Source organism: Podarcis erhardii, assembly GCF_964252035.2.
Source record: "Podarcis erhardii genome assembly, chromosome: 4".
Taxonomy (NCBI): domain Eukaryota; kingdom Metazoa; phylum Chordata; class Lepidosauria; order Squamata; family Lacertidae; genus Podarcis; species Podarcis erhardii.
Window position 1 is genome coordinate 21117720 of NC_138508.1, and position 25309 is coordinate 21143028.

Here is a 25309-nt window from a genome sequence, read left to right on the forward strand (position 1 = left end):
GCAAAACAGGACAGGCTGCCCCTGTTGTGAACTATTAAACTATTTGGTGATGTACCTCCAGGCCATGGGTTGACTCCACCCACCCAGAGTGGCCATTGGCTCATTCTTGGCAGGAAGGAGTATAAAGGACTTCCTGAGTTGCAGTTGTGTTCCTGTGTCCTTGGTTCTGACTACTGGTTTCTCCCACAGAGTGGTGCCCACAGCCTAGTCCTGACATTGGACCGGCCCTACCAATAGGTGTTTGTCGATGTGTGGATGGAACATGGTAGCCTGACCTGCACTCTCAAGTTAGCCTGCTATTTTCAAGCACAGTGGAGGTCATTGTCGCAATATCAGTCACATTCAATCTGCCAGTTCAGGGTGGAATGGGGTGTGCATCTTCTTGCCCATCAGTCCAGGCAGTGTCAGGATGCTGTTAGTGTCCCTTGGCTGGTTGCCCAGGAAAGTACAGTCATACCTCAGGTTACAGCCGCTTCAGTTGTGTTTTTTCGGGTTGCGGACCGCGGAAACCCGGAAGTACCGGAACGGGTTACTTCAGGGTTTCAGTGGTCGTGCATGCGCTGAAGTGCTAAATCGCATTTTGCGCATGTGCAAAAGTGCTAAATCGCGTTTTCTGCTTGCGCAGAAGGCCAAATCACAACCTGCGCATGTGCAGACACGCAGACGTGGGTTGTAAATGCTGCGGGTTGCAAACGTGCATCCCACACGGATCACGTTCGCAACCCGAGCGTCCACTGTATAAAGACAAGGAAAAGTTTTTTACAGTCCTTTTTTTATTTCAATCTTTACAGAGAGAGGCTATAGAACCCATCCTCTTGGATAATGGCATTGTCCCAAGTGAATCTCCACCCCCCATCTCTTCCACTTCCTCATTCGTCACTTCTACGGGTGCTACTAAGTGCCCTCTGTCTTTGAGCTCTTTGCCCTCCTACTTTTAAGGCTCGCCGGGTTCTGGGAGATGGAGGGGCTAGAATACCTTCTAATGACAATGTGTCAGCCAGGTGTTGCTCTGGCTCTCCCATGATTTCCCAACTTTCCCCCTCATCTGCCTCTGAGCTGCGACCTCCCTTAAACCACTGTTGTAAATCTATACTGTCTTCCTCTTCCTCCTCCCTGGAAGGGTCAGGATGGAGAGGCGGTCTCCATCATTCCTCCTCTGCCCAGTCCCTGACAGGCAGCAAAAACCACTAAGGTTTTCAGCAGAGCTCCTTCTTTGAGTCCCTCCATCTTTGAAGGTGTTGGAAGTTATTATTGGTAAAGGGCCTTCACAGTGGCTGGGCAACCACTGGCCAGATGGCAGAATGTGGGTCTCCAGGCCTCTCTGTCTGGCCTGTGAAACTCTCTCCAGTCTTTGCTCCTCATTAGGCCAAATGGTTTTACATAACTGGAATATGTCCTTAAACTCCGACAATGCCTCTTGCTTATGGAGGATAAAGTGTGATGAAACTAGCCCAATAAAGACTACATTCATTGCTCCGCCCACTGTTAGCTCGGGCCCTGCCCACCACTAGAATGTGGCCCTTGGAAGGTTCTCCAGAAGGAATCCTGGCCCTCTGCTTTAGTTCTGTTTTGTAAGCTGTGCCACAAACGTGCTTGAATAGTGAGATAGAAATTTCCGCAAAAAATATTATGTAAATAAATAGCACAAATTTAAGATATTTTGCTTTATTATTAAAAAGGGCTTTCCTGCCCTAAAACAAATGTGAACTAAACAAGGTGGAAATAGTTCATGGTGTTGAAACACGTAATTGGTTTGTCTGTTACAACCCAGTTTGTGGGTGGAACTGAACAGAGAACTTTAAAAAAAACAGCCTTGCTGTGTGTGTCAAAGTTGATCAGGCCTGAGACACACAACACAATGTTTTCTTTGCAAAAGGTAACACAATGATATCAGGACAAGCAACCAGAACATAACCCGGAGTCTTCCTTTGCAAGTGAATACATAGATAAATAACCAGACAGAAAATGAAAGTTCAAAGCTTCATCACTTAATTAAGTATTGCAGATTTTAGGACTTTTTCTCCCTTGTAAAGGGAAGCCTTGGAAAAGGGGAATAGAGACTAGAGTGAAGAAATTCCCCTATTTGTGAATATATCGTAAACATAAATGTCTCTAAGTTGGCCGTAGTGCTACTTCTTGTTAGGGTTGCCAAAGATGTTTAAAGATACAAGATGAATTTTATCCGTGATGCTTTGAGGGTTTCACTTTGGCAGTCCTGAAGGAGAAAAATAAGGAAATTTAAGAGACAATAAATAAATTATGCAATTAAGTTAAAATATCCGAGGAAATACTACCAATATCTACACAAGTATCTTCAGACAAAATTTGCTCAGTAAGGAAATATAGGTTTCCACCCTTATTTATCATACATATCAATGGGGCTGTATAGATGTATAGGATTGCAGCCTTACAATATTTTATGTTTGGTTTCAAGTCTTGTGGACACAGTCATAAGACTTCTGTACGCAGTATGAAAAAATTCACTTTTACTCTGTATTCAGTTTTGTGGTGTGTGGTACCACTAAGTATACTACTACTAATACTACTACTACTACTACTACTACTAATATTTCCATTATTAGTAATAAATAAATTAATTTTATTAATATTCTGGGTGGCTCCCAACAGAATATTAAAAACACAATAAAACCTCAAACATTAAAAACTTCCCTAAACAGGGCTGCCTTCAGATGCTTTCTAAAAGTCAGGTAGTTGTTTATTTCTTTGACATCTGGTGGGAGGGCGTTCCCCAGGGCGGGCGCCACTACTGAGAAGGCCCTCTGCCTGGTTCCCTGTAACCTCACTTCTCGCAGTGAGGGAACCGCCAGAAGTCCCTCGGCGCTGAACGATGGGGGTGGAGACTAAATGGTCCAACATGAGCAAGTGGGATTAGTGCCTCTTCCAGTGATAATGTGCAAGCCAGTCATGCTCCCTAGCCAATACATTATTGCATGGTGGGCACTATATGTAACAATGGAAAGTTAGATGATGGTCAATTTCCATGGGCCAAAAAGAAGATCCGTATTCTAACATATTCTTACAGCTTTGCATAGATCTCCTTTGCTTGATGGGAGCCACTGAAATTAGCTTGAGGTTATAAGGTTGGGAGGGGAGTCCGATTAATATGGAATTAATTGTGGGAAACAAGATTATTCACAGGGAACTTACCGTATAATCTCTGAATCCTTTGCCTGTCGTTGTTTGGGAGATTGAAGTTATTTGGGTTCACAAAGGAATAGGAAGGGAACATCAAAGACCCACGGACATTCGAATGGCTCAGTCCCAAGGAATGGCCAAATTCATGTGCAGCAACAAGGAATAGGTTGATTTCTAAAAGATAGAAGAAGAAAAACGGAAGGTGAGTGTTGAGTACATATTCCAAGGGGATATATGGTGGCATGTGTCCACCTACAGCCCACGGACACAGAATATGTTGAGTACATATTCCAAGGGGATATATGGTGGCATGTGTCCACCTCCAGCCCACGGACACATTCTCCATGGCACATGTTGAAAAATGAAAATACTGCACATAGAAAACTGTCATAGGGACATAATAATAACCTGCTGGATCAACTCAAAAGCTCATTTAGTCCAGTATCCTGTTTTCACGGTGGCCAACCAGGAGGGAGCCCCATTCAATTCAATGGAACTTACTTCTGGGGTAGCTATGACTAGGATTGAGTTGTTGGTTCTGATCCTCATATCAGAATTCACAAATATTGGTTTTCTGAATCATCCTGGGGGTTCTTTTTCTTGAGGGCACCTAGAACTTGGAACACCCTCCCTAGAGGCGGGTGCCTGACCCCAGCACTGCTCACTTTTGGACAAGCAGGGGAAATGGTATTATTCCAGCAGGCATTTTCAGGTTACCACTTTTCTCAACTGACTTTTGTTGCTTCGCCTAATATTTTGTCACTGCTGTGCTTTTATCTCCATAAGGTCTATTTTATAACGATTTGATTGTTGCTTATGCTTTCAAGCTGCCTTGTTACACTGGGGGTTGGGAAAGACGGAACAGAAATGAAACCAACCAACCAACAGAAACGCTCAGCAGGAAGTTGCTTACCTCTGTTGAATTCCGAAAAGCGCTCGCTGTCATCAAAATGAGCATCTCCCCCTATACCTTGTCCAGGAAAATAGGCATGAGCCAACGTCCCTCCTCTTCCATCAAAAGGAGAACCGTCGCCATGGGCTGCATTTGAAAGGAAGTAACAGATACTGTCAGCGCAAAACTTGCAGTTAGGTTAGCAGTCACAATACACTGACATTTTCCGCCTGCTTGTGTAGCCCCAATCACTCCACGGCTATTTGGCTCTCCAAATGGCCATGTATGGACACCATATGGTTCCACCCCTGATTGGTATTTCATTGTAGGTATATTCTGCAGCAAGTTCTTGTCTCAATAACGAGGCATCTGTGGTGGATTCATTCAGCTTTATTAGTTGAATCTATACTGGACCCTGCTTAGCTTTGCAAATATGCTAGCAGTTTTATTGCTGCACCACTAGGAGGACCTGAGATGCTGCCATAGCACATTATGGTTGTTCAGAGGGGCTCTAGCACAACAAAAGCAGAACCAAATATTTGTAGTATGAAAAGGAATTTATAGAGTATGCCATAGCAGGAAAGAAAGCGGCATGACTAACCCAAAACTTTTTCAGGTACAAACAGTCTTGAAAGCAGATTCAGGTGTGACCACACCAATAGCATCATGAGCACATATCATCATGAGCGCACATGAAAAAGGCTGTCTGCAGGCTCTCCATATCAGTGGCAGCAGTGGCGGCAGCAATTAAACCTTCGGATGAAATGCACTGTTCATTTTACTTCCACAACTCATGTTTCTAAAGAATTAGGAACGCCTGAGTAAAGGGAGTGACAGGACTAGACTGGGGAGAAGTCAACGTGTCCTCCAGATGTCATTGGAAAGCAATTGCTGCCATCCCTGATCACTGATACTGCTGCTGGATGGGTGTTGGGGTCCCACAACATTGGGACGGTCACAGGTCTAGGTGGTGGTAGTTGCTTTTTGGGGTGGCGGTTTTGGGATATATATATTTTGCCCCTCACCGACCCACTTCCTTTTTAAACAGAACTATACTGTCTCTGTTGGGACGCGGGTGGCGCTGTGGTTAAATCACAGAGCCTAGGTCTTGCCAATCAGAAGGTCGGTGGTTCGAATCCCCGCAACGGAGTGAGCTCCCATTGCTTGGTCCCTGCTCCTGCCCACCTAGCAGTTCGAAAGCATGTCAAAGTGCAAGTAGATAAATAGGTACCACTCTGGCAGGAAGGTAAACGGCGTTTCCGTGCGCTGCTCTGGTTCGCCAGAAGCAGCTTAGTCATGCTGGCCACATGACCCAGAAGCTGTACGCCAGCTCCCTCGGCCAATAAAGTGAGATGAGCATCGCAACCCCAGAGTCAGCCACGACTGGACCTAATGGTCAGGGGTCCCTTTACCTTTTATACTATCTCTAACTGAGCTAAAGTTATCTACTTGCACTTTGACGTGCTTTCGAACTGCTAGGTTGGCAGGAGCTGGGACCGTGCAACGGGAGCTCACCCTGTCGTGGGGATTCGAACTGCCGACCTTCTGATCGGCAAGTCCTAGGCTCAGTGGTTTAGACCACAGCGCCACCCACGTCCCTCTTAACTGAGCTAGTCAGGGCTTAATTTTTTTTCATAAGGACTGACAGGTTCTGGACACCACTAATGTTAAAAATAGGGCCGACTTGACCATGCCTCAGGCTGAAACAATCAGTTCAGGTCTGAATGGTACAGCAAGAATTTCTAAAATGTTTGCTCTAGCAGAGGCAGGGAGCACCATTGCAAAACATATTTGCCCCTGTTTATGGACAAAGAAGGCTACTTAGAATTTGATCAGTGAAAGCATCTCCCCCCCCCCCCCATGGTTAACTCAGAGACAATTTTTTGATGACTGTTGCCGAGTAATGCTCCAGAAAAGGCCCCACTCACTCTATGTGTTAAAAAAAAAATAATGTTCATGTTTTATTTGGGTAGTTCATAAATATAAACATCCCTTACCACCAATCGCAAACCAGATTTCAATATCAGCAGGTCTGGAAGTTCTCCTGAACTGCAATGGGGTCACATCACTCCACACCTTGAATGCCTTTGCTATTGCCTCTTCCACCTTGGACTTCGGCATATCTGGGGTGTAGTTATTAATCCTTTGAGCAACAGGGAAAACCAAAATATTAGTATCCAGGAAATGTCACTTCTGATATGTTATGTACTGAAGTTCTCACCCTGGGACAGCAGGGGGATACTGTAGATAGTTATGCAAATAAGGGATCGAAAGTGACGTTCAGTGATTGGATAGTTTTAGAAAGTTGTTACAGTAACGTTGTACTGGAGCTCTATATAAGCAGGCTGACTGAGCCCTTCAGTTCAGTTCTGTCCTGGCCTGTGAATAAACAAGAGCTGTTTGAAGAATTGCTGTGTCGTCTGATATGTTCACCCACAACTTAACATGATATTTCAAAGGGAGAGAAAGAGAGAGGAGACTTTAGCAGGGCTAACCTGTACGTCAGCAATGTCTTTCCCCATCTTACTGCAGATTTTTCTGAGATATCTGAGACTCCACACCGAGGTTGCTCCATTGTCGCCATCGTTTCTTGGTTCATTTTCCCAGTGACAGTCAAATGAAAGAAACTCTGCATTTGTCTGAGCTTTTCCTCTATGCTTTGACCGCCACTTTTAAGATGTGATGATGATGATGGGAAGTACTTATCGAGATAAGCCTGTACCACGAAGCAAGAAAGCCAAATTAAGAGCCCTTCATCATGCATTTATTGCACCTTGCAAATGACATTTTACTGATGGTGTGGTGGAGGCACCTGGGCCAGACATTTGAGTTGTTTCCTTTCCTCCAGGAAAATGAAAGGTTTTCATTGGCAGAACGGTGTGGGAAGTGATTTCTTTTGGCAATCTCCCTCCCTTTGCACCCTCTCTGGAAGGTCCTCTAACCCAGGATGATATGCACACCAACACATAAAATCCTACCTACAATAAGAACATAAATACGGTGCAGTTTTATAAAGCACATTGTGTAGTGGCCTCCACCAATCATCTCAATAAACTCTGCACCTTTCGAACGGTGATGGAAATATGATACTAAAGGAGACCAATGGTACTTCCAATTGGATGGCATCCCGCCATTGGGACAGCCTCGCATCACCTTGTAACAGGCAGTGCCCATCACTGGTACCACCAGAATGCCCTTCGCCACTGATCTTAAGCCTGAGCATTCAAGGAGATACGGGGCTCCACCAAATATTTGGGTCCATGACATTCAGGGGTTTTGTAGACCAGAGTAACACCCTCAGATCAGGTCCAGTAGCATAAAGGCAACTGGTATTATCAGAAGGATGCTGTCCCATTAAGGCAAATGGAGAGCTGCCCCACCAATCCCCAGGCTGCCCTTGGTCAATCTTCTGCCTCCTTATTTACAACCAGCTGTGGGGCTGCTCTGCCTGCCATTGGCTCTGGCTCCCCCCACTGTTGGTCTTGTGCCTTACCAGCCCTAATGGGCATCAGCCACTGCTGGGTGTTACATGGCTCCACTTTGGGATACTGTACAGCAACCAGCTGCAGCTTCCTGGTTGCCTTTAAGAGCATTGCAGCAATTCAGTTGTGATCACCATGTTTGATTAATGTATTTGTCTCATTTGCATATAAAGCGGGGTGAAAGGTGGGTGGAGAGAAGTCCCATTTCAACACGAAAAGGGACTTATCAGTGAGAGGAGCTGAACTTTCTTCCCCTGCTTAACTCTTCTGTGCTCTGTTGCCCCTGCCACTTTGGTCCAAACTCTGCAAAAATGGCCTATTTGTTCGAATAATGTAATGACGATGATCATGGCAGGATCGGACCCCCACTATAAACACACATATGTAGATGCATGGCTGCCGCAGTCATATCTAGGTTGGCTGTAGTTTGGACAAATTAGACCACCACATCCTTTTCAATTAAAGTTTGTGGATGCAACCAATTCCATTGCAAATCTCAATTTCAGACTAGGACTGTGGATTGAAGGCAGCTGCTGTTGCTGCCTTGAAGTAATTAAGTGGGTCTGGCCTTGGTCAGTGCCTGGATGGGAGATCATGTGACAAAGTCCACTATACATTTATTTATTGAATTTACATCCCACCCTTCCTCCCAAAGGAGCAGAGAGCTGCAGCTTTATGTTGGAAGAGATGATGTACACCTAGAAGCAACAGGTCACGTGCTGCCCACAAACATTTACATCCATCCTTCCCAGCAACATAATACATGATTAAAAATAAAGCCTTCCCTACAATATAGTGGCAGGACAGCTATTATTTACTGCCGATAAAAGCTTTGACGTCACATACCTCTACAAACTTCATATCCTCAACGCTCTGTGCTTCAGGGTCGTGAGCTATTGGGACAGCCAAGCTGTAAGGCAGAAAAAGTGCCATGCAGATCAGGGCGCCGTTCATTGTGGATCTTATTGAAGGACCCGTATCAGAGGAGAAGATCTTCAGCCTGTGATGTCTGCCAACAGCACATGGAACCTTTATATAGAGACATTGCACATCTGGTGGTAGCCCCCACTGAGTCATGCCATGTTGTCACATTGTCTGTGGCTTTGTCATACTTTTATTCTTTTGGGGGGAAGGGAAACATGAAGTGGTAACTCTCTAAAGGAAAAACCCTCACCGCTCATCAAGTGTCAGTCTTAGATAGGAAGCAACCTACCTTATTCCTCTTTATTGCGTTGTCAGCTGAAACCTCAGAGTAACAAGGAGACTTCCCCAAACCCATCTGCAGACAATTTCTTTGCTAGAGAGATGGTCAGCTGAGGTTGTTTCTTCTTCTTCTTCTTTTTCTTCTTCTTCTTCTTCTTCTTCTTCTTCTTCTTCCATCATCATCATCATCATCATCATCATCATCATCATCATCCAACCATCTCAAAATAATGTTCTATAAAAACAGCAAAATAACAGCTGAAAACACAAATATAATCAGAAATATATTTTTAAAAAACTAGAACCAAACAAAACAAACAATTGTGGTAAAGAGCCATATAGCCAACTGAGAAAGTCCATCGGGGAAAAAATGTCTTCACTTGGTTCTGGAAAGTGCAGATTGTGGGCACCTGCCACATACCCTCCAACATTTCTGCAATGAAAATAGGGATGTCTTATTCAATTATTATTATTATTATTATTATTATTATTATTATTATTATTATTATTATTTTACTATTTATACGGCACCCATCTGACTGAGTTGCCCCAGCCACTCTGGGAGGCTTTCAACATATATAAAAACACAATAGAACATAAAACATTTAAGAGAACTTCCCTATACAGGGCTGCCTTCAGATGTCTTCTAGAGGTTGTATAGTTACTTATCTCCTTGGCTTGGGGGTCAGATAACTCCATACCCTTCAATATTTCTCCAATGAAAATAGAGAAAAGCAGGACATTCCGGGATCAAATGAGAAACCGAAATTGCTTCTGTAAATCTGGGGCTGTCCCTGGAAAACAGGGACACTTGGAAGGTCTGCTATCATCTCTTGATATTCTACAGAACAGGGGTAACTGCACTGAAATCCGTGCTCTGAGTTACTGCAGAGCAGGCTTCTGAATCTTTGGAACTTGCAAAAGAAACTCCCCTGCAGACTGCAGTGACCTACTGGGTATGTAGGGGGTAAGGCAGTCTCTCAAATAACCTGATCCTGAGTCGTATAGGGTGTTGCCAACACCTTGAACTTAGCCTGGTGGCAAATTGGCAGCCAGTGCAAATCCATCAAACAGAGTGTCATGCTGGTAGTAGTTTGCCCATGCAAGCAATAGGAGCTAATGGGTGGGTGGGAGATCTTTGGTAATATTTCCCTTGCGTTTGAATAAGATACCCACCAGAGCTTGTGGATGTGGAAATGCACCAGAACCTGCTTGTGGACTTCCTACAGGCACTCTGAGAACAGGACACTGAGCTGGGCTCCCCATTTTGTGGAAAAGCAATTTGTGAGTTGCGAATCGATCCGTGGTTCTCAAACTTGATGGAGACCTTTGAGGGAGACTTTATTCACCAAGTCTGAACAACAACAACAACAGATGCAGAACTCATCTGCTGCAATTTTGATGGATACGGCCAGAATTGTTGATATTATACCTATTTTGAAAGATCAGTTTTGCCTGCCTCTCTGCTTCTGAGCTCAGATTTATTTCATGGTAAACTACTTTAAAATAAAGCAATGCCCGTGTTTGCCAGTTATGTACTGTTTGCTGATTTGGTTCTGTGCTCTTTCTGTATTCCTGGATTTTGTTCAAGGGGTTGGATACTGTCAACCCATTAATTTGAGCCCATATTGGATTTTTATGAGATTATATTTGCTTTCTCCTGTTCCTGCTTTTGATCTGCCTTCAGTCCCTTTGGAGAAATAGCTAACTAACCAAATAAACTGACGAAATAAACTGTAGATGCAATCAAGTACAGGCAGCTTTGCAGAGTGTAGAGCGATCGTGTTACTGTAAGGCACATCGCTGCATGTACAATTGGTTGCAAAATGTTGGAAGGAAATGGTGACAAACACAAACGACTAAACTTACATGCTTGTAAAAGACTGGGGAAATTGAAGGGGTAGACTAATCACTTTCTTCAACCGTTTTATTATTTATGGGACAAAAGCAAGGTTTTTTTGAGAGCCCAACACAGGATAAATAATACAGTGGTACCTCGGGTTAAGAACTTCATTCATTCTGGAGGTCCGTTCTTAACCTGAAACTGTTCTTAACCTGAGGTACCACTTTAGCTAATGGGGGCTGCCGCTGCCGCGTGATTTCTGTTCTCATCCTGAAGCAAAGTTCTTAACCCAAGGTACTATTTCTGGGTTAGCGGAGTCTGTAACCTGAAGCGTCTGTAACCTGAGGTACCACTGTCTAAGGGATAAATAATAATGATCTGCATCCTGCTCTCCTTATCTGTCCACTTCCTTTTGGAAAGGGAGATTACAGTGGGTGGGCTAAAATGCATTTCTGCTGATCGGTGCAATTGAAGCTTTATAAAGCCACTCCCGATCGTCCGCCCCGCGGGATTCCCTGTCCTGATGAATATTCCATTCCAGCGGCGGCCGCCAATGGGCTTCCGCTAGGGGCGGGTCAACCCAGGGGCACTTAAGGTCAGGGAAGCCCGGGCTCGCCCCTTTCCTCTTCAGCAGCGGCCGCCACTGGAATTGAATTACCTGTTGGTGATTAACCCTCCCCGGTTAGACCGGATAGACTGTTAGGGCCAATGCCTAAGGCCAATACCGCTCTTACCTGTAATCAATAAAGTTGTGGCCATTTTCGCCCATCAAACTTAATTCTGTGGTCCTGTGTCTTTATTTACTCCATCTGTGGGTGGGGCGGGTATTGCCACGCAATTTTCGCTCTGCACATACAGCTCCAGCATCATCACTGGCAGACAGGCGACATTCCTTATTCTCAGTGCTTGGAATGACCCAGTTCATGCAGTAGAGCGAATTAGTTCAAAAATCTCTGAACGACACCTGGAAGTAGTTCCCATAATTGCTGGATGAACTGAACATAGATTGCGTTCATTTTGGGGTAGAACTTTGAATGATGTCTACTTCACTTGAATTCATTCAAATCCAAATTACATTTTAAAAAACTCTTTAGGAATGGGGAGCCTATGGCCCTCCAGATGTAGTTGGACTACAACGCCCATCATCCCTGACCACTGGCCATGGTGGCTGGGGCTGATGGGAGTTGTAGTCCAACAACATCTGGATGGTGACAAGTTTGCTATCCTTGCTTTTTTCAGACTCTTTGGGCCTTCAAGATTAAAGATTATAATAGTTGAAACAAACAAATTGAACAATTCACATCCCACCACACAGGAACTTTATAGGAAGATGAATACTTTCAATTTTTTCTAAGCATTGTTTGATGCAACTGTTACTTTAAATCTGTGCTGATGTTCAACAACAGATTGTTCAATGACTGCTATTCTCACTTTCCTGTTTTGGGTGTGATTTTATTTGACTGAAATAGCCAACTTTACCTAAGAATTTTTGGCGAGTCATCTTGGAAAGTTGTCAGGTTTATGCACTAAACCAATAAGGTCAGAAACACTTCAGATGCCGACATACCTTGATATTTGAAATGAAGAATTTCATCATGACTGAAACATCAGCCATACGTGATCCCTTTGTGCAATGTTGAGAAACTGTAGCTATTTGTTAGCCACAAACCAGGAAAAAATAGATATGAGTTAGCCTTTTGTCCACCAAAGTCTAGAGTGGATTCCTGCCATCGTGCTCCATCGTCATCAAGAAACCACTTCATTTTATAACCATCTCAAGCCTCTCCACAGATCCTCGTGACATTTCTCATTCCTTCCTTGTAGCCCCATGTAGCTGACTGAAATGGGGGAAAGACATTAATTAGCAAAAGCGTGAAAAAGTCATGATCCATCCTAACAAAAGCCCTGTGTGACTAAGCGATGGGCAGCTGAGTCTCTTTCTGAACCAAGTCAATTTCACATATAATAGTTCATAAGTCTGACCTATCCTATTCCTGCATTAAAGTCATTTAAACAACAACAAAAATCTACATGAAAATTCATATCTAAATATGAACTTAATTGCATATTTTATAACGAAATCATACTTTATTATATTATGAAGTGATTTTTGGATGTGTATTTAAACTCACTGTGCACATTTTTAAAGACAGTTAATCATGAAATAAACATTTTAATGCATTTGGCACTTTTTGTGATGAAAAAGTCTTTCTCTTCAGCAGTGCATAGTTAAAACTGTACAACTCATTCCCACAGATGTCTTCTAAAGGTCTTGTGGTTACTTCCTCCTTGACTTGGGGGTCGCACAACTCCATACCCACCAACATTTCTCCAAGGAAAATAGGGATGTCCTAAGGAACTGATGTCCCATGGACTGCAAGAAGATCAAACCTCTCCATTCTGAAGGAAATCAGCCCTGAGTGCTCACTGGAAGGACAGATCGTGAAGCTGAGGCTCCAATACTTTGGCCACCTCATGAGAAGAGAAGACTCCCTGGAAAAGACCCTGATGTTGGGAAAGATGGAGGGCACAAGAAGAAGGGGACGACAGAGAACGAGATGGTTGGACAGTGTTCTCGAAGCTACCAGCATGAGTTGACCAAACTGTGGGAGGCAGTGGAAGACAGGAGTGGCTGACATGCTCTGGTCCATGGGGTCATGAAGAGTCAGACATGACTAAACAACAACAACAAAGGAAAAGTGGGACATTCCAGGATCACATCAGAAACCGGAATGGCTTCTATAAATCTGGGACTGTCCCTGGAAAATAGGGACCCTCCAAGGGTCCCTGGGCATCTGGTTGGCCACTGTGAGAACAGGATGCTGAACTAGATGGTCCATTGGATTGACCCAGCAGGTTCTTAATATGTTCTTGTGAGGGCTGTATCTCAAAATTTGGAGCTGTGCAAAATCTGAAGGATCATTCTGCTCCTATCTGCCCATTAGTCCTCCAAATGCAGTTCAGTGGCTTACCTTCTCCAACAGGGAAGGGCTGTAGCTCAGTTGAACAGCAAATGCTTGGCATGCAGAAGGTCTCAGGTTCAATCCCCAGCATCTTCAGGTAGGCCTGGGAGAGAATCTTCTCTGAAACCTTAGAGAGTCACTTCCAGTTACTGTAGGCCAGTGGTTGCCAAACTTGTCCCTTCAGCTGTTTTGGGACTACAACTCCCACCATCCCTAGCTAACAGGACCAGTGGTCAGGGATGATGGGAATTGTAGTCCCCAAACAGCTGGAGGGCCAAGTTTGGCCACCGCTGCCATAGGCCATGTGAGCTAGGTAAACCAATAGCCTGAGGGCACTTTTATATGTTCCCATGGATTCTTCCATCAATCACAACCGCCAAGTCCAAACGAGGCAACTACTTTTTGAATCTGCTCCAGTTAAAATGGCCATGAGGCCTTCCGTCTAGGATTCTTTGAAAAGTTGGTTTTGCAGGGTTGCTTCCTAAGGTGCTTGCTGCTTCTTTTCTCTAGCAAATTAGCGTTGATTGGTGGCACAATCTTAGTTAAATTAAGCAATATGAAAGCACCTTAAACCACAGGACTGAGTGAGATCATACGAGAGAAATGAAGGGTGTGTTTGAGAGAGAGACGGGTCTGCAGTTTATCTTTCTTGCAATGTGAGCAAGAAGTTTGAATATGGTGCACACAATACTTGGGGCTGGTCCAGCTGCCTTTGGTTTTTCGCTAGATGAATCACAGCTAAACTGTTTCTACTGAAAAGCATTGTACTTGAGGTGAGGTCAGATGATTCGCAAGTTAGGGCTGCCATGTTCAATCTGAGCTGAACATAGCTGTGTGAATCCAGAACTGATCTGTCAACAAACCCTGCAGCTGACAGGCGGATCCATATTCTAAAGAAGTCTTCCAGCCTTCTTTACTTGAGGTGTAGCCAATGCAGGGCCTTCCAGATGTTGCTGGACTACATATTCCATCAGCCACTGCTAGCATGCCCATCTGGAGTGGACCACATTGGCTACCCCTCAGACATGAGATATTGTGGGTTGGATATATGCTGCATTAGAAGTAGTTAATGCGGTACTCTTCAGATGTTGATGAACCGCAGCTCCCATCATCCCCGACAATTGGCCATACAGGCAAGGGATGATGGGAAATTGAGTCCAAAGACACATGGATGGTAACCACATTGTCTACCCTTGTGCTGCATGCCTTTTCTCCTAGTCTCAGGGATAAGCTGGAAACACGCGCCAGCAATTGCATTGGAGGATGCTGAAACATACAAACCCTACGCTGCTGAGTCATCCCTTGGTTCATCTAGCCCAGAACTGTCTCCAACGACTGGCATTTTGTTCCCCAGGGTCTCAGCCGAGGGAGTCCAGGGAAAGAGCCTGGGCCTTGTGCACCCTCCCTATTGAGGCCTCTGCATTTGCTCAGAGGGAGTATCACCACAAGGTGGTTTTCCCCACCCACTTGGACAGACAGTGAACATTTAGGGCCATAGCTCAGCGGTGAAGCACATGGCTTACTTCCCCTAGGAAGAAAGCTTGCAGGGTTTGGGACTTTTTAGTTTAGAGAAGGGGCAAGGAAGACGAGACCTGATCAGGAGTTTATAAAATTATGCATGGCATGGAAAGAGTGTATGGCGAAAAGCCCCCCCCCCCTTGTTAACACTAGAATTCATGGGCATCAAAAGAAGCTGAATACAGTGGTACCTCAGGTTACATACGCTTCAGGTTACATACGCTTCAGGTTACAGACTCCGCTAACCCAGAAATAGTGCTTCAGGTTAAGAACTTTGCTTCAGGATGAGAACAGAAATTGTGCTGTGCGGCAGCAGCAGGAGGCCCCATTAGCTAAAGTGGTGCTTCAGGTTAAGAACAGTTTCAGGTTAAGAAGGGACCTCCGGAACAAATTAAGTATTTAACCCGAGGTACCACTGTATTAAGGGACGCAGGTGGCGCTGTGGGTAAAACCTCAGTGCCTAGGACTTGCCAATCGTATGGTCGGTGGTTTGAATCCCCACGGCGGGGTGCGCTCCCGTCGTTCGCTCCCAGCTCCTGCCCACCTAGCAGTTCGAATGCACCCCTAAGTGCCAGTAGATAAATAGGTACCGCTTTATAGCGGGAAGGTAAACGGCGTTTCCATGTGCTGTGCTGGTGCTGGCTCGCCAGAGCAGCTTCGTCACGCTGGCCACATGACCTGGAAGTGTCTCCGGACAGTGCTGGCCCCCGGCCTCTTAAGTGAGATGGGCGCACAACCCTAGAGTCGGACACGACTGGCCCGTACGGGCAGGGGTACCTTTACCTTTACCTTTACCACTGTATTGGGGGATGCGGGTGGTGCTGTGGTCTAAACCATAGAGCTTGCCGATCAGAAGGTTAGCGGTTCAGATCCCTGCGACTCGTTGCTCGGTCCCTGCTCCTGCCAACCTAGCAGTTCAAAAGCACGTAAAGTGCAAGTAGATAAATAGGTACCGCTCTGGCGGGAAGGTAAACGGCGTTTCCGTGCGCTGCTCTGGTTCGCCAGAAGCGGCTTAGTCATGCTGGCCACATGACCCAGAAGCTGCACACCGGCTCCCTCGGCCAATAAAGCAAGATGAGTGCCGTAACCCCAGAGTCGGTCACGACTGGACCTAATGGTCAGGGGTCCCTTTACCTTTACCACTGTATTGGAAGATTTTTTTTTTTTTTTTTAAATATTTTTATTAGTTTCACAGAATAAAAAAGAACAAAAAATAAAATACAAAAGTTTCATAAAACATATTTCTTTTACAGGATCTTTTGGACTTCCCCACATCTTCCCGAATCTGCATTATTTATAAAACCAACTTCAGCATTTTGTTATCTTATTTCATCACTTATTGTATCTTTCATTTTGTCATATTACCCATTTCAATATATTTGTAACCCAATATTCATAATATGAAATCTTCAACTATATTATTATCTTATTTCATTACTTATTGTATCTTTCAATTCATTGTTATATCTTTCAATTCATTGCTTATTGTACCTTTCAATTTCATGTTACCAAAATCAAAGTTATTGTAACCATAGTCTTATAAGTTATAGTTAAAACATAATGCAATAAAAATTTTCCTTAATTTCACCTCTCTTTTCTTGTACCTTAGTTTTCATTTCACCTAATTACCGTTGCTGGGGCTAGTATTTCCTAAAAAGTGCATTTTCTTAACATTCATATAACTTGTAATATTTTTGCAAATAGTCCTTAAATTTTTTCCAGTCCTCTTCCATTGTTTCTTCTCCCAAGTCTCGGATTCTGCCAGTCATTTCCGCCAGTTCCATATAGTCCATCAACTGCGTCTGCCATTCCTCCAGTGTGGGTAAATCTTGTGTCTTCCAACACTTTGCGATGAGAATTCTTGCTGCTGTTGTAGCATACATAAAAAAAGTTCTATCCTTCTTTAACACATTCTGGTCTACAATGCCCAGAAGGAAGGCCTCCGGTTTCTTAGGCAAGGTATATCTAAATACCTTTTTTAACTCATTATAGATCATTTCCCAAAAGGCCTTCACTTTCGGACATGTCCACCAGAGATGAAAGAACGTCCCTTCCGCCTCTTTACACTTCCAACATTTATTATCAGACAGGTGATATATCTTAGCCAGCTTGACTGGGGTCATGTACCACCGGTATATCATTTTCATAATATTTTCTTTCAGGGCACTACATGCCGTGAATTTCAATCCGGTGGTCCATAACCTTTCCCAGTCCTCAAACATAATGTTATGTCCAATATCCTGTGCCCACTTTATCATGGCGGATTTGACTGTCTCATCCTGTGTATTCCATTTAAGCAGCAAGTTATACATTCTTGAAAGTAATTTGTCTTTAGGTTCTAACAATTCTGTCTCTAATTTCGATTTTTCCACCTGGAACCCAACCTTTTTGTCTGTTTTAAAAATTTCCCGAATTTGGGCATAATGCAACCAGTCTCGCACCTTGCTTTTTACATTTTCAAAACTCTGCAGCTTCCAATTGTCACCATCTTTTTCTATTAATTCCCAATATTTTGGCCAATAGGCCTCCATGTTAAGTCTCTTACGTGCCTTGGCCTCTACCGGTGAAAGCCACCTTGGTGTTTTGCTCTCCAATAAGTCTTTATATTTTATCCAGACCATAAAGATTGCTCTTCTAACAATATGGTTTTTGAACATTTTATGAACTTTAACCTTGTCATACCACAAATACGCATGCCACCCAAAAGCGTTATCAAACCCTTCCAGATCTAGGACATCTGTGTTCTCTAACAAAAACCAGTCTTTCAACCAGCAGAAGGCTGCAGATTCATAATATAACCTCAAGTCTGGCAGGGCAAATCCCCCCCTTTCTTTCGCATCTGTTAGTATTTTAAACTTAATTCGGGGCTTTTTGCCCTGCCAAACGAACTTAGAAATATCCTTCTGCCACTTTCCGAAGCATACCACTTTGTCCACAATCTGCAGGGTCTGAAACAAAAATAACATTTTCGGCAAAACGTTCATCTTTATAGCTGCTATTCGGCCTAACAAGGAAAGTTTTAGTCTTGTCCAAGTTTCCAAATCCCTTTTGATTTCTGACCAACATTTCTCGTAGTTGTCCTTAAACAAATTCAAGTTTTTAGAAGTCAAGAACACCCCTAGATATTTTACCTTTTTAACCACATTTAATCCTGTCTCTTTCAAAAACTCATCTGTTTCTGTAGATGTTAGATTCTTAGCTAAAACCTTAGTCTTTTGCTTGTTCAACTTAAATCCCGCCACCCGACCATAATCAGATATTAAATCCAAAACTCTTTTTGTGCTTGAAACTGGCTCCTGTAATGTTAGTACCAAATCATCTGCAAATGCTTTCAGTTTATATTGTTTCACTCCGACCTCAATGCCCCGAACTGACCGGTCCCTTCTAATCATATTCAAAAGCACCTCCAGGACCGAGATAAACAATAATGGGGATAGAGGGCACCCTTGTCGTGTCCCTTTTTCAATATTAAATTCCTCCGTCACCACATTGTTTACTATCAATTTAGCTTTTTGATCTGAATATATTGCTTCTATACCATTTTCAAACCCCCGTCCCACTCCCATCCCTTCCAAATTTTTCTTCATGAACATCCAAGAAATGTTGTCAAAGGCTTTCTCCGCATCAATAAAAATTAACGCCGCTCTAGTGTTAATATTTGTTTGTAAGAGTTCCAAAATGTCAATAATGTTTCTCGTGTTGTCAAACAAATGCCTACCCGGGAGAAAGCCTGCTTGGTCTTTGTGAATCACTTCATTCAGTACTTTTTAAAATCTGTTTGCCAAAATGTCTGCAAAAATTTTGTAATCCACATTTAGGAGTGAGATGGGACGGTAGTTCTTAAGTTGAGTCTTTTCAGTTTCTGTTTTAGGAATCAATGTGATGAAAGCTTCTTTCCACGTTTCTGGTGCCTTCTTACCCTCCATAATCTGGTTACATACCTCCATCAAGGGTTGTATCAAATAGTCCTTCAAAGTCTTATAATATTTGGAGGTAAGTCCATCAGGGCCTGGAGATTTGCCTAGTTGGAGGTTTTGTATGGCACTCTCGATTTCCTGCTGTGTAACTTTAACATTCAGGATTGTTCTCATTTCCTGAGAAATTTTTTGTAATCCGTTAGTTTTAATAAATTGGTCTATCTCGGATTCTTTCTGCGGCCCTTGTGCATAGAGATCTTTGAAATATCTCTGGAAACATTTCCTAATTTCTTCAGGCTTCTGAACCATTCTTCCTTCAATCTCTAGATTTGTAACTGTATTTAGTTTTTGTCTTTTTTTCAACTGCCATGCTAGCAGTTTCCCACACTTATTTGCTGAATCGAAAGATCTTTGTCTCATTTGTTTAATTTTCCACTCCACTTCTTGGTTTATCAATTTCATATATTGGGCCTGGAAAAATTTCAGTTCTCTCAGCACTTCCTTAGACTTGGGCCTAGATCTTAATTTCCTTTCACCCTCACTTATTCTCTCCAATATCTTCTGCTTCTTTTCATTCCAGAGTCTTTTCTTTACAGTGTTTTGTTGTATTAGAAACCCTCTCATCACCGCTTTACTTGCGTCCCAGATTGTTCTTTTTTCCACTGTAGTGTTCAGATTTATCTCAAAGTAATCTTTTAAAGTTTTTTGGGCCTTCTTCACAATCTCCTGATCTCTGAATAAAGTGTCATTCATTTTCCATCTGAAGGATCCGGTTATGTTTAGTCTCAGTTCCATTTTCAAAGCATTATGGTCGGAGCAAGTTTTTGGGCAGATTTCCACTTTTCTAGTTTTAGGTGCCAGTCCTTTAGATGTCCACATTTGGTCGATTCGTGTCCATGACAAATGAGCTTCAGAAAAGAAAGTTCCTTCTTTTCCTAGAGGGTTCTTGACTCTCCATATATCAATCAAATCCATATTGTCTGTCATTTCAAAAAAAGTTTTAGGTAGTCTGCCTTCTTTTGTTATATTTGCACTCTGCGACTTATCCATATTTACAGAGACAACCCCATTCATATCTCCCAACATAATGATGTTGTTGTAGTCTAGATAATCCAGTAAAGTCTCATGCAGCTTCTTAAAAAATTCCGATTTTCCATCATTTGGCGCATAGATTCCTAATATCAAAAATTTTTCACCATGTGTATGAATTTCAATAGCCAAAATTCTGCCTTGTTCATCTTTAAATAGAAATTTCGGTGACAGGCTCTCCTTTGCGTAGATCACTACTCCTCTTTTCTTAACTCTGTCCGAAGAAATAAATTCTTGGCCTAACCTTTTATTGATTAGCACTTTCCGATGAAGCCTTGTCACATGTGTTTCTTGCAGACAAATAATGTCCAATTGCTCTTTCTTCAATATATGGAATACTTTCCTTCTTTTTTCTGGAGAATTCCCGCCATTTATATTCCAACTAAGAAGTTGCAGAGACATCCTGAATCAATTTGTAGGCCTTACAATGGGGTGTCTAGTTCTCCCGTTCCCGGCGGTGGCAGTGATGGTCCAGCTCCAGGCTGTTTAGTTCCTGGTGGTGGAGGTGGCCAAGACGCAACTGTTCCTTTCTGGAGGTCTTCCCCGTTGTCGTGAAGAAACTTCTGCTGGTCCTCTGGTGTTCTGATTCTTATTTTCCTTCCTTTATAGCTAAATGATAGTCCTTGCGGGAACTCCCACCTATAAGGGATTGTGTTGTTTCTCAACAACTTTGCCAGTTCTAAGTACGAGGCTCTAAGATCCAATAACAATTTGGGTATATCTCTGTAAATTTCAGCCTTTTTACCTTCTATCTCTAGAGATTTTTTGAAATGTAGGCCTAGTATCTTGTCTCTTTCCTCTCTTGATTTCAGAATAACCAAACAATCTCTGGACTTGTCTTTCTTCACCGATCTGCCCAGTCTAAATGCAGTCACAATTTTAAAGTCTTTATCCTCTTCTATTCCCCAAAATTTGGAGAATAAAAGTGTCAAAAATCCCTCCAAATTGCCTTCTTCCAATTCTGGGACAGCTCTCAACCTGAGGTTATTCTCCTTGTTTCTCAATTCCACCATCGACAGGTAGGCCTGTTGTTCCCCTACCTGTCTTTGCAGAGGCTTGATTTCACCTTTAATCTCATCAACTCTTTTACTTGCTTGCTCCGCTTTTTGGTAAGCTTCCACAGCTAATTTATGATTTTCAGCTGTAGCTCCTTGTAGATTCTCAATTGCCTGTGTGTTCTGAGAGACCTTTTCAGAAAGTACGCCAATAGTAGTTGTTGCTTGGTCTATTTTTAATGATTGACTGTCCACTTTTTGATTTAAAATTGCTAGTTGTTCTAAAATTTGTTTCAACACTGTGTCGGATCCTCCTGTTGCCATATCCTCTTCAGCAGGCTGTTCGGCCTCCACCTCCTGTGCTATCAGGACGGTTGGAACAGATGATCTGCGATGATGAGCTAAGGTTGTTTGGACAAGTTGCACAGGCTTCCTTTCTTTTTCTTTTTCTTTTTCTCTTTCTTTAGCTTTGGCTGCTCTTGTTTTCCCTGTGCCACTCATTCCACACCTGCCTCTTGTTCAAGGTCAAATTATCCTTTATTCCATGAGAAAGCAAGTCCAGAGTACACACACTTAAACCACAGAAATTCCAAACAAAAAATGTTTCCCAGGCCTCTATAGCTCCACAATCCTCTAGGGGGAGTATCTTAAAATTTCAGGGAAGGAGAAGATTTTTCCGCCATTTAAAGTTTCTGTAATGTCTTTTTTAGTTTGTAATTCCAAGACAAAAAGGAAGATTCGCAGAGTCCTTTGCTTTTTAAGCTAAAGCCACTAGGAGCCAGACTGGTAATTGCAACAGTATCTTAAACGTTTAAAGTTTCAATATATGTAACAACTTAAAATCTTGTTACTGTAATCCGCAGTTTGACAGCTCAGTTATATACTGACAGCCCGACGACTTGCGTTCTTGAAACAAAGTCCCAAATACAAATCCCATAGGCAAAAATAAAGTCTCTCTTGGTCTTTTTAATAAGAAGACTGCAAATTCTGTAAATGCACGATAGTTCCACTTTACAAAGTTCCCATTAAGCGCCTCAGCGCTCCTCTGTACTTTTGCTTTGATCTTGTAAGCAGTATCGGGAGACGGACTTCCTTTTACTCGTCACCCGTTTTCAAACCCGGAAAAAAGATATTTAGAGTCCAAATTATAGTTCACTTTACTCACGGGTATGTTACTTGCCAAATTGATGTTCACAGGAAGAAAGGTCGACGCTCATCAGCAGCAGCTGCGCGGCTTCGCCTCCCGCAGAAAGAGCGATGAACTCACAGCGCCGCTCCCCCTTTCGCGCTCCGGAGCCCCTTACGGGGTCCCTTCCACACTTCTGGGGGAGTTCCTGGCGCCCGCCGAGTCCCACGGCCACGGGCTCCCTCTGCCCGTGGTTTTTCCAAACGGGTCGTCGCTATGCCGCAGCGAACGACCCTTTTCTGCGGAGCCCCTCTTCAGACAATGAAGACGACCGCCATCGCTGTTTCGCGCCGCCTCCGGAAGTCTGTATTGGAAGATTCAGCAGGAAGATTCATGCAGTACATAGCTAAACTATGGAACTTGCCTGACAGAGGGCATTGATGGCCACCAACTTGGATGGCTTCCAAGGAAGATTAGATGAATACATGGAGGAAAAGGCTATTTATTGGTGGTTACTAGCCATGACTCCAGATGCCTCCACAGCTGGAGGCAGCAATGCCTCTGAAATCACAGGAGGAGAGGATGTTATTGTGTTAGGATCCAGCTTGTGGGTTTCAGATAGGATGCTGGATTTGATGGGCCACTGGCCTGATACAGCAGGCCCTTATTGTATTCTAAAGCAGTAAACAGCATGTGCCACTCACTTGACCTCCCTAATGTACTTCAGAATGGAGGTAGGCATGGTGTAAATGTGCCAGCTGGAGCTCTGGATGGGTTTTGCTTCTGTGTTTGCACTGCACTGCCTTCAACACCAGCCCCTCTCCATCTAGGCAGTGCTGACTTGGCTGAAGAGTGCTCAGGTCAGCAGTGCAGCCCTGTGACAACATGCGTCTGGGGTTTGAATACAGAATGCACCAATTTCAGATGCGGTTGGGAAAGGCTGCTGTCTGCATCGCTGGAGAGCTGTTGCCCATCACTGTCTCCCTGCCCTGTGCAATGCCCTCCCATCAGATGTCAAGGAAACAGACAACTATTTGACTTTTAGGGAAGTTTCAAATGTTTGGTGTTTTATCGTATTTTTAATATTCTGTTGGGAGCCACCCAGAGAGGTCGGTGCAACCCAGTCAGATGGGTGGCATACAAACCATTATTATTATTATTATTATTATTATTATTATTATTATTATTACTGAGTTACATCACACCCAACAGCATGACTTGTAGGAGGCAGCTTCTTATTTTTGTACAGTGGTACCTCAGGTTAAAAACTTAATTCGTTCTGGAGGTCCGTTCTTAACCTGAAACTGTTCTTAACCTGAAGCACCACTTTAGCTCATGGGGCCTCCTGCTGCCACCACCACACCATTTCTGTTCTCATCCTGAAGCAAAGTTCTTAACCTGAGGTACTATTTCTGGGTTAGCGGAGTCTGTAGCCTGAAGCGTCTGTAACCCGAGGTACCACTGTAGTCTGATATTTCTTGCATTGAGATCTGCCTTTCTTCCACTGTGGAATGGGGCAACCCTGCATATATTCACAGGGAAAGCAATGTAGGTCTGCAGACTTTTTGTTCTTGAGGATCTGCCTCATCAATAGCAAGCAAAATGGGAAATTCTGGTTGTCAGTGAAGCTCCACATGTTGACTGGCATTTCCACACCCTGTAAAGAACTATGGCGCACAAATTCTTCTGTTTTGCAATGGATTCTCTGAGGTAAGTCCTGTTTTAATGCTACTGCTACTATTATTTTCGTGTCATTGCTAATGTGGGTTTGTTTCATTTTTGTTTTAAATTTACTAAGTTGTAGTGGCGATATATTGTTGGAAGCCATCTTGGCCACACTGAACCCTAAAAAGCAGCTTTTTTAAAAACAAACAAACAAACAAATAAATAAATACGGTAATCAGCTACCGCTAAGCCTCTAGCACCCAGAAGGAACTTAGCTACATGTGTCACAATTTGTCAATTTCCCATGCAGCCAGGCTGTTCTGCATTTGTTACGGCTGTTAATATGACTCAGCAGCCCTTAACATATTTTTTCTGAGAAGTCTCCACTTGCTCAAGAAAACAGCACCCAGATGGAGATTAAGGAAGCCTATTTTTCCTGCAGACATGTCCTTGTTAGGACATAACATGTTACAGTGCAGAAAAATTAATCTCAGCTTTTTTTTTTTTTTAAATTAGGGATGGGGAAGAAATTCAGTTCAGGTCTCATCCAAAGCCAGATCTATCAAATTTGCACTTTCTGAAGCAGCACACGAACCAAAACAGAGCTATCCTTTGAAATTTGCACATCTAAATTTTGCTGTGCAGTTCAGTAGACAGAACTGCACATGCCCTTTTAAATATGTTTGTGGGAGGGGGTTTATTGGTTTGTTCTTGTTTTTTATTATGTATTTTGTGTTTTCTTTTTGTATTTTTATGTAGTGAACCTCCCTGTGATTTTTGGATGAAGGACGGTGTACAGATTTAATTAATAATAATACTAGCAGCTGTTTCCTTTCTAAAAGGGCCCAAGAAACAGCCCAGCAATGTTTTGTTTTCTTGCCAATGAAAAATAACAATTTCGTTCATTTCAGCACCTTGTCATGGCTTGTCTGAAACTCAAAGGAATGAGAAAAAAAAACTCAGAGTGAGGTCAGTAGACATTTTCTTGAGGTTCCGCCTGGTAAATTGCTGTTTATATGTCTCCAGCTCCAGAGAATCTGACCATTCCTGTAGGGGCAACGCCAGAGATAAGAGTTCAACTGAACATAAACATTCATAAAGGCAGCTTTTAATACCTAGGTTGAAAGATCAAACCAAGAGGGACGTTTCTCTGTACACAGTGCATTTTCATGCCCAGCACGGGCCTGTGCAGTTGGGTAGCTCTCAGGTTTTTCTGGAATTTGCACGCTGAGCAAAAAAGCTGAAACACTTGTCTCTAAAACGCCTTTAAGCTGGAAACGTATAATTTTTGTCTTCCAGTGCTCCATCAAAACAGAGCACACTGAAAAGAATTTTACAGAAGGCACTGGGTTTGTGGTTAAATATTCTGCAGCATGGATGAGTTAAAATCACGAGGCAGGCTTTGGGTTATGGGTCCTTTGCTTTTCTCTGGAAGGAAGCACTTTCTTCTGCCCAGTATG

At 43.2% G+C, this 25309-nt stretch overlaps 1 protein-coding gene across 1 annotated transcript; it reads right to left on the reverse strand.

Moving 5' to 3' along the window:
- Window positions 1-1649: 1649 nt before the first annotated feature.
- Window positions 1650-8558, reverse strand: LOC309341196 (collagenase 3-like). Its single transcript, XM_081860724.1, has 6 exons — window positions 8377-8558; window positions 6544-6764; window positions 6046-6191; window positions 4070-4195; window positions 3169-3330; window positions 1650-2215 (listed from the first exon to the last, which is right to left on the reverse strand). Exons 1-6 carry the CDS (start codon window positions 8482-8484, stop codon window positions 2202-2204), a joined length of 777 nt encoding a protein of 258 aa, XP_081716850.1. The 5' UTR covers window positions 8485-8558; the 3' UTR covers window positions 1650-2201.
- Between the last annotated feature and the right edge of the window lie 16751 nt (window positions 8559-25309).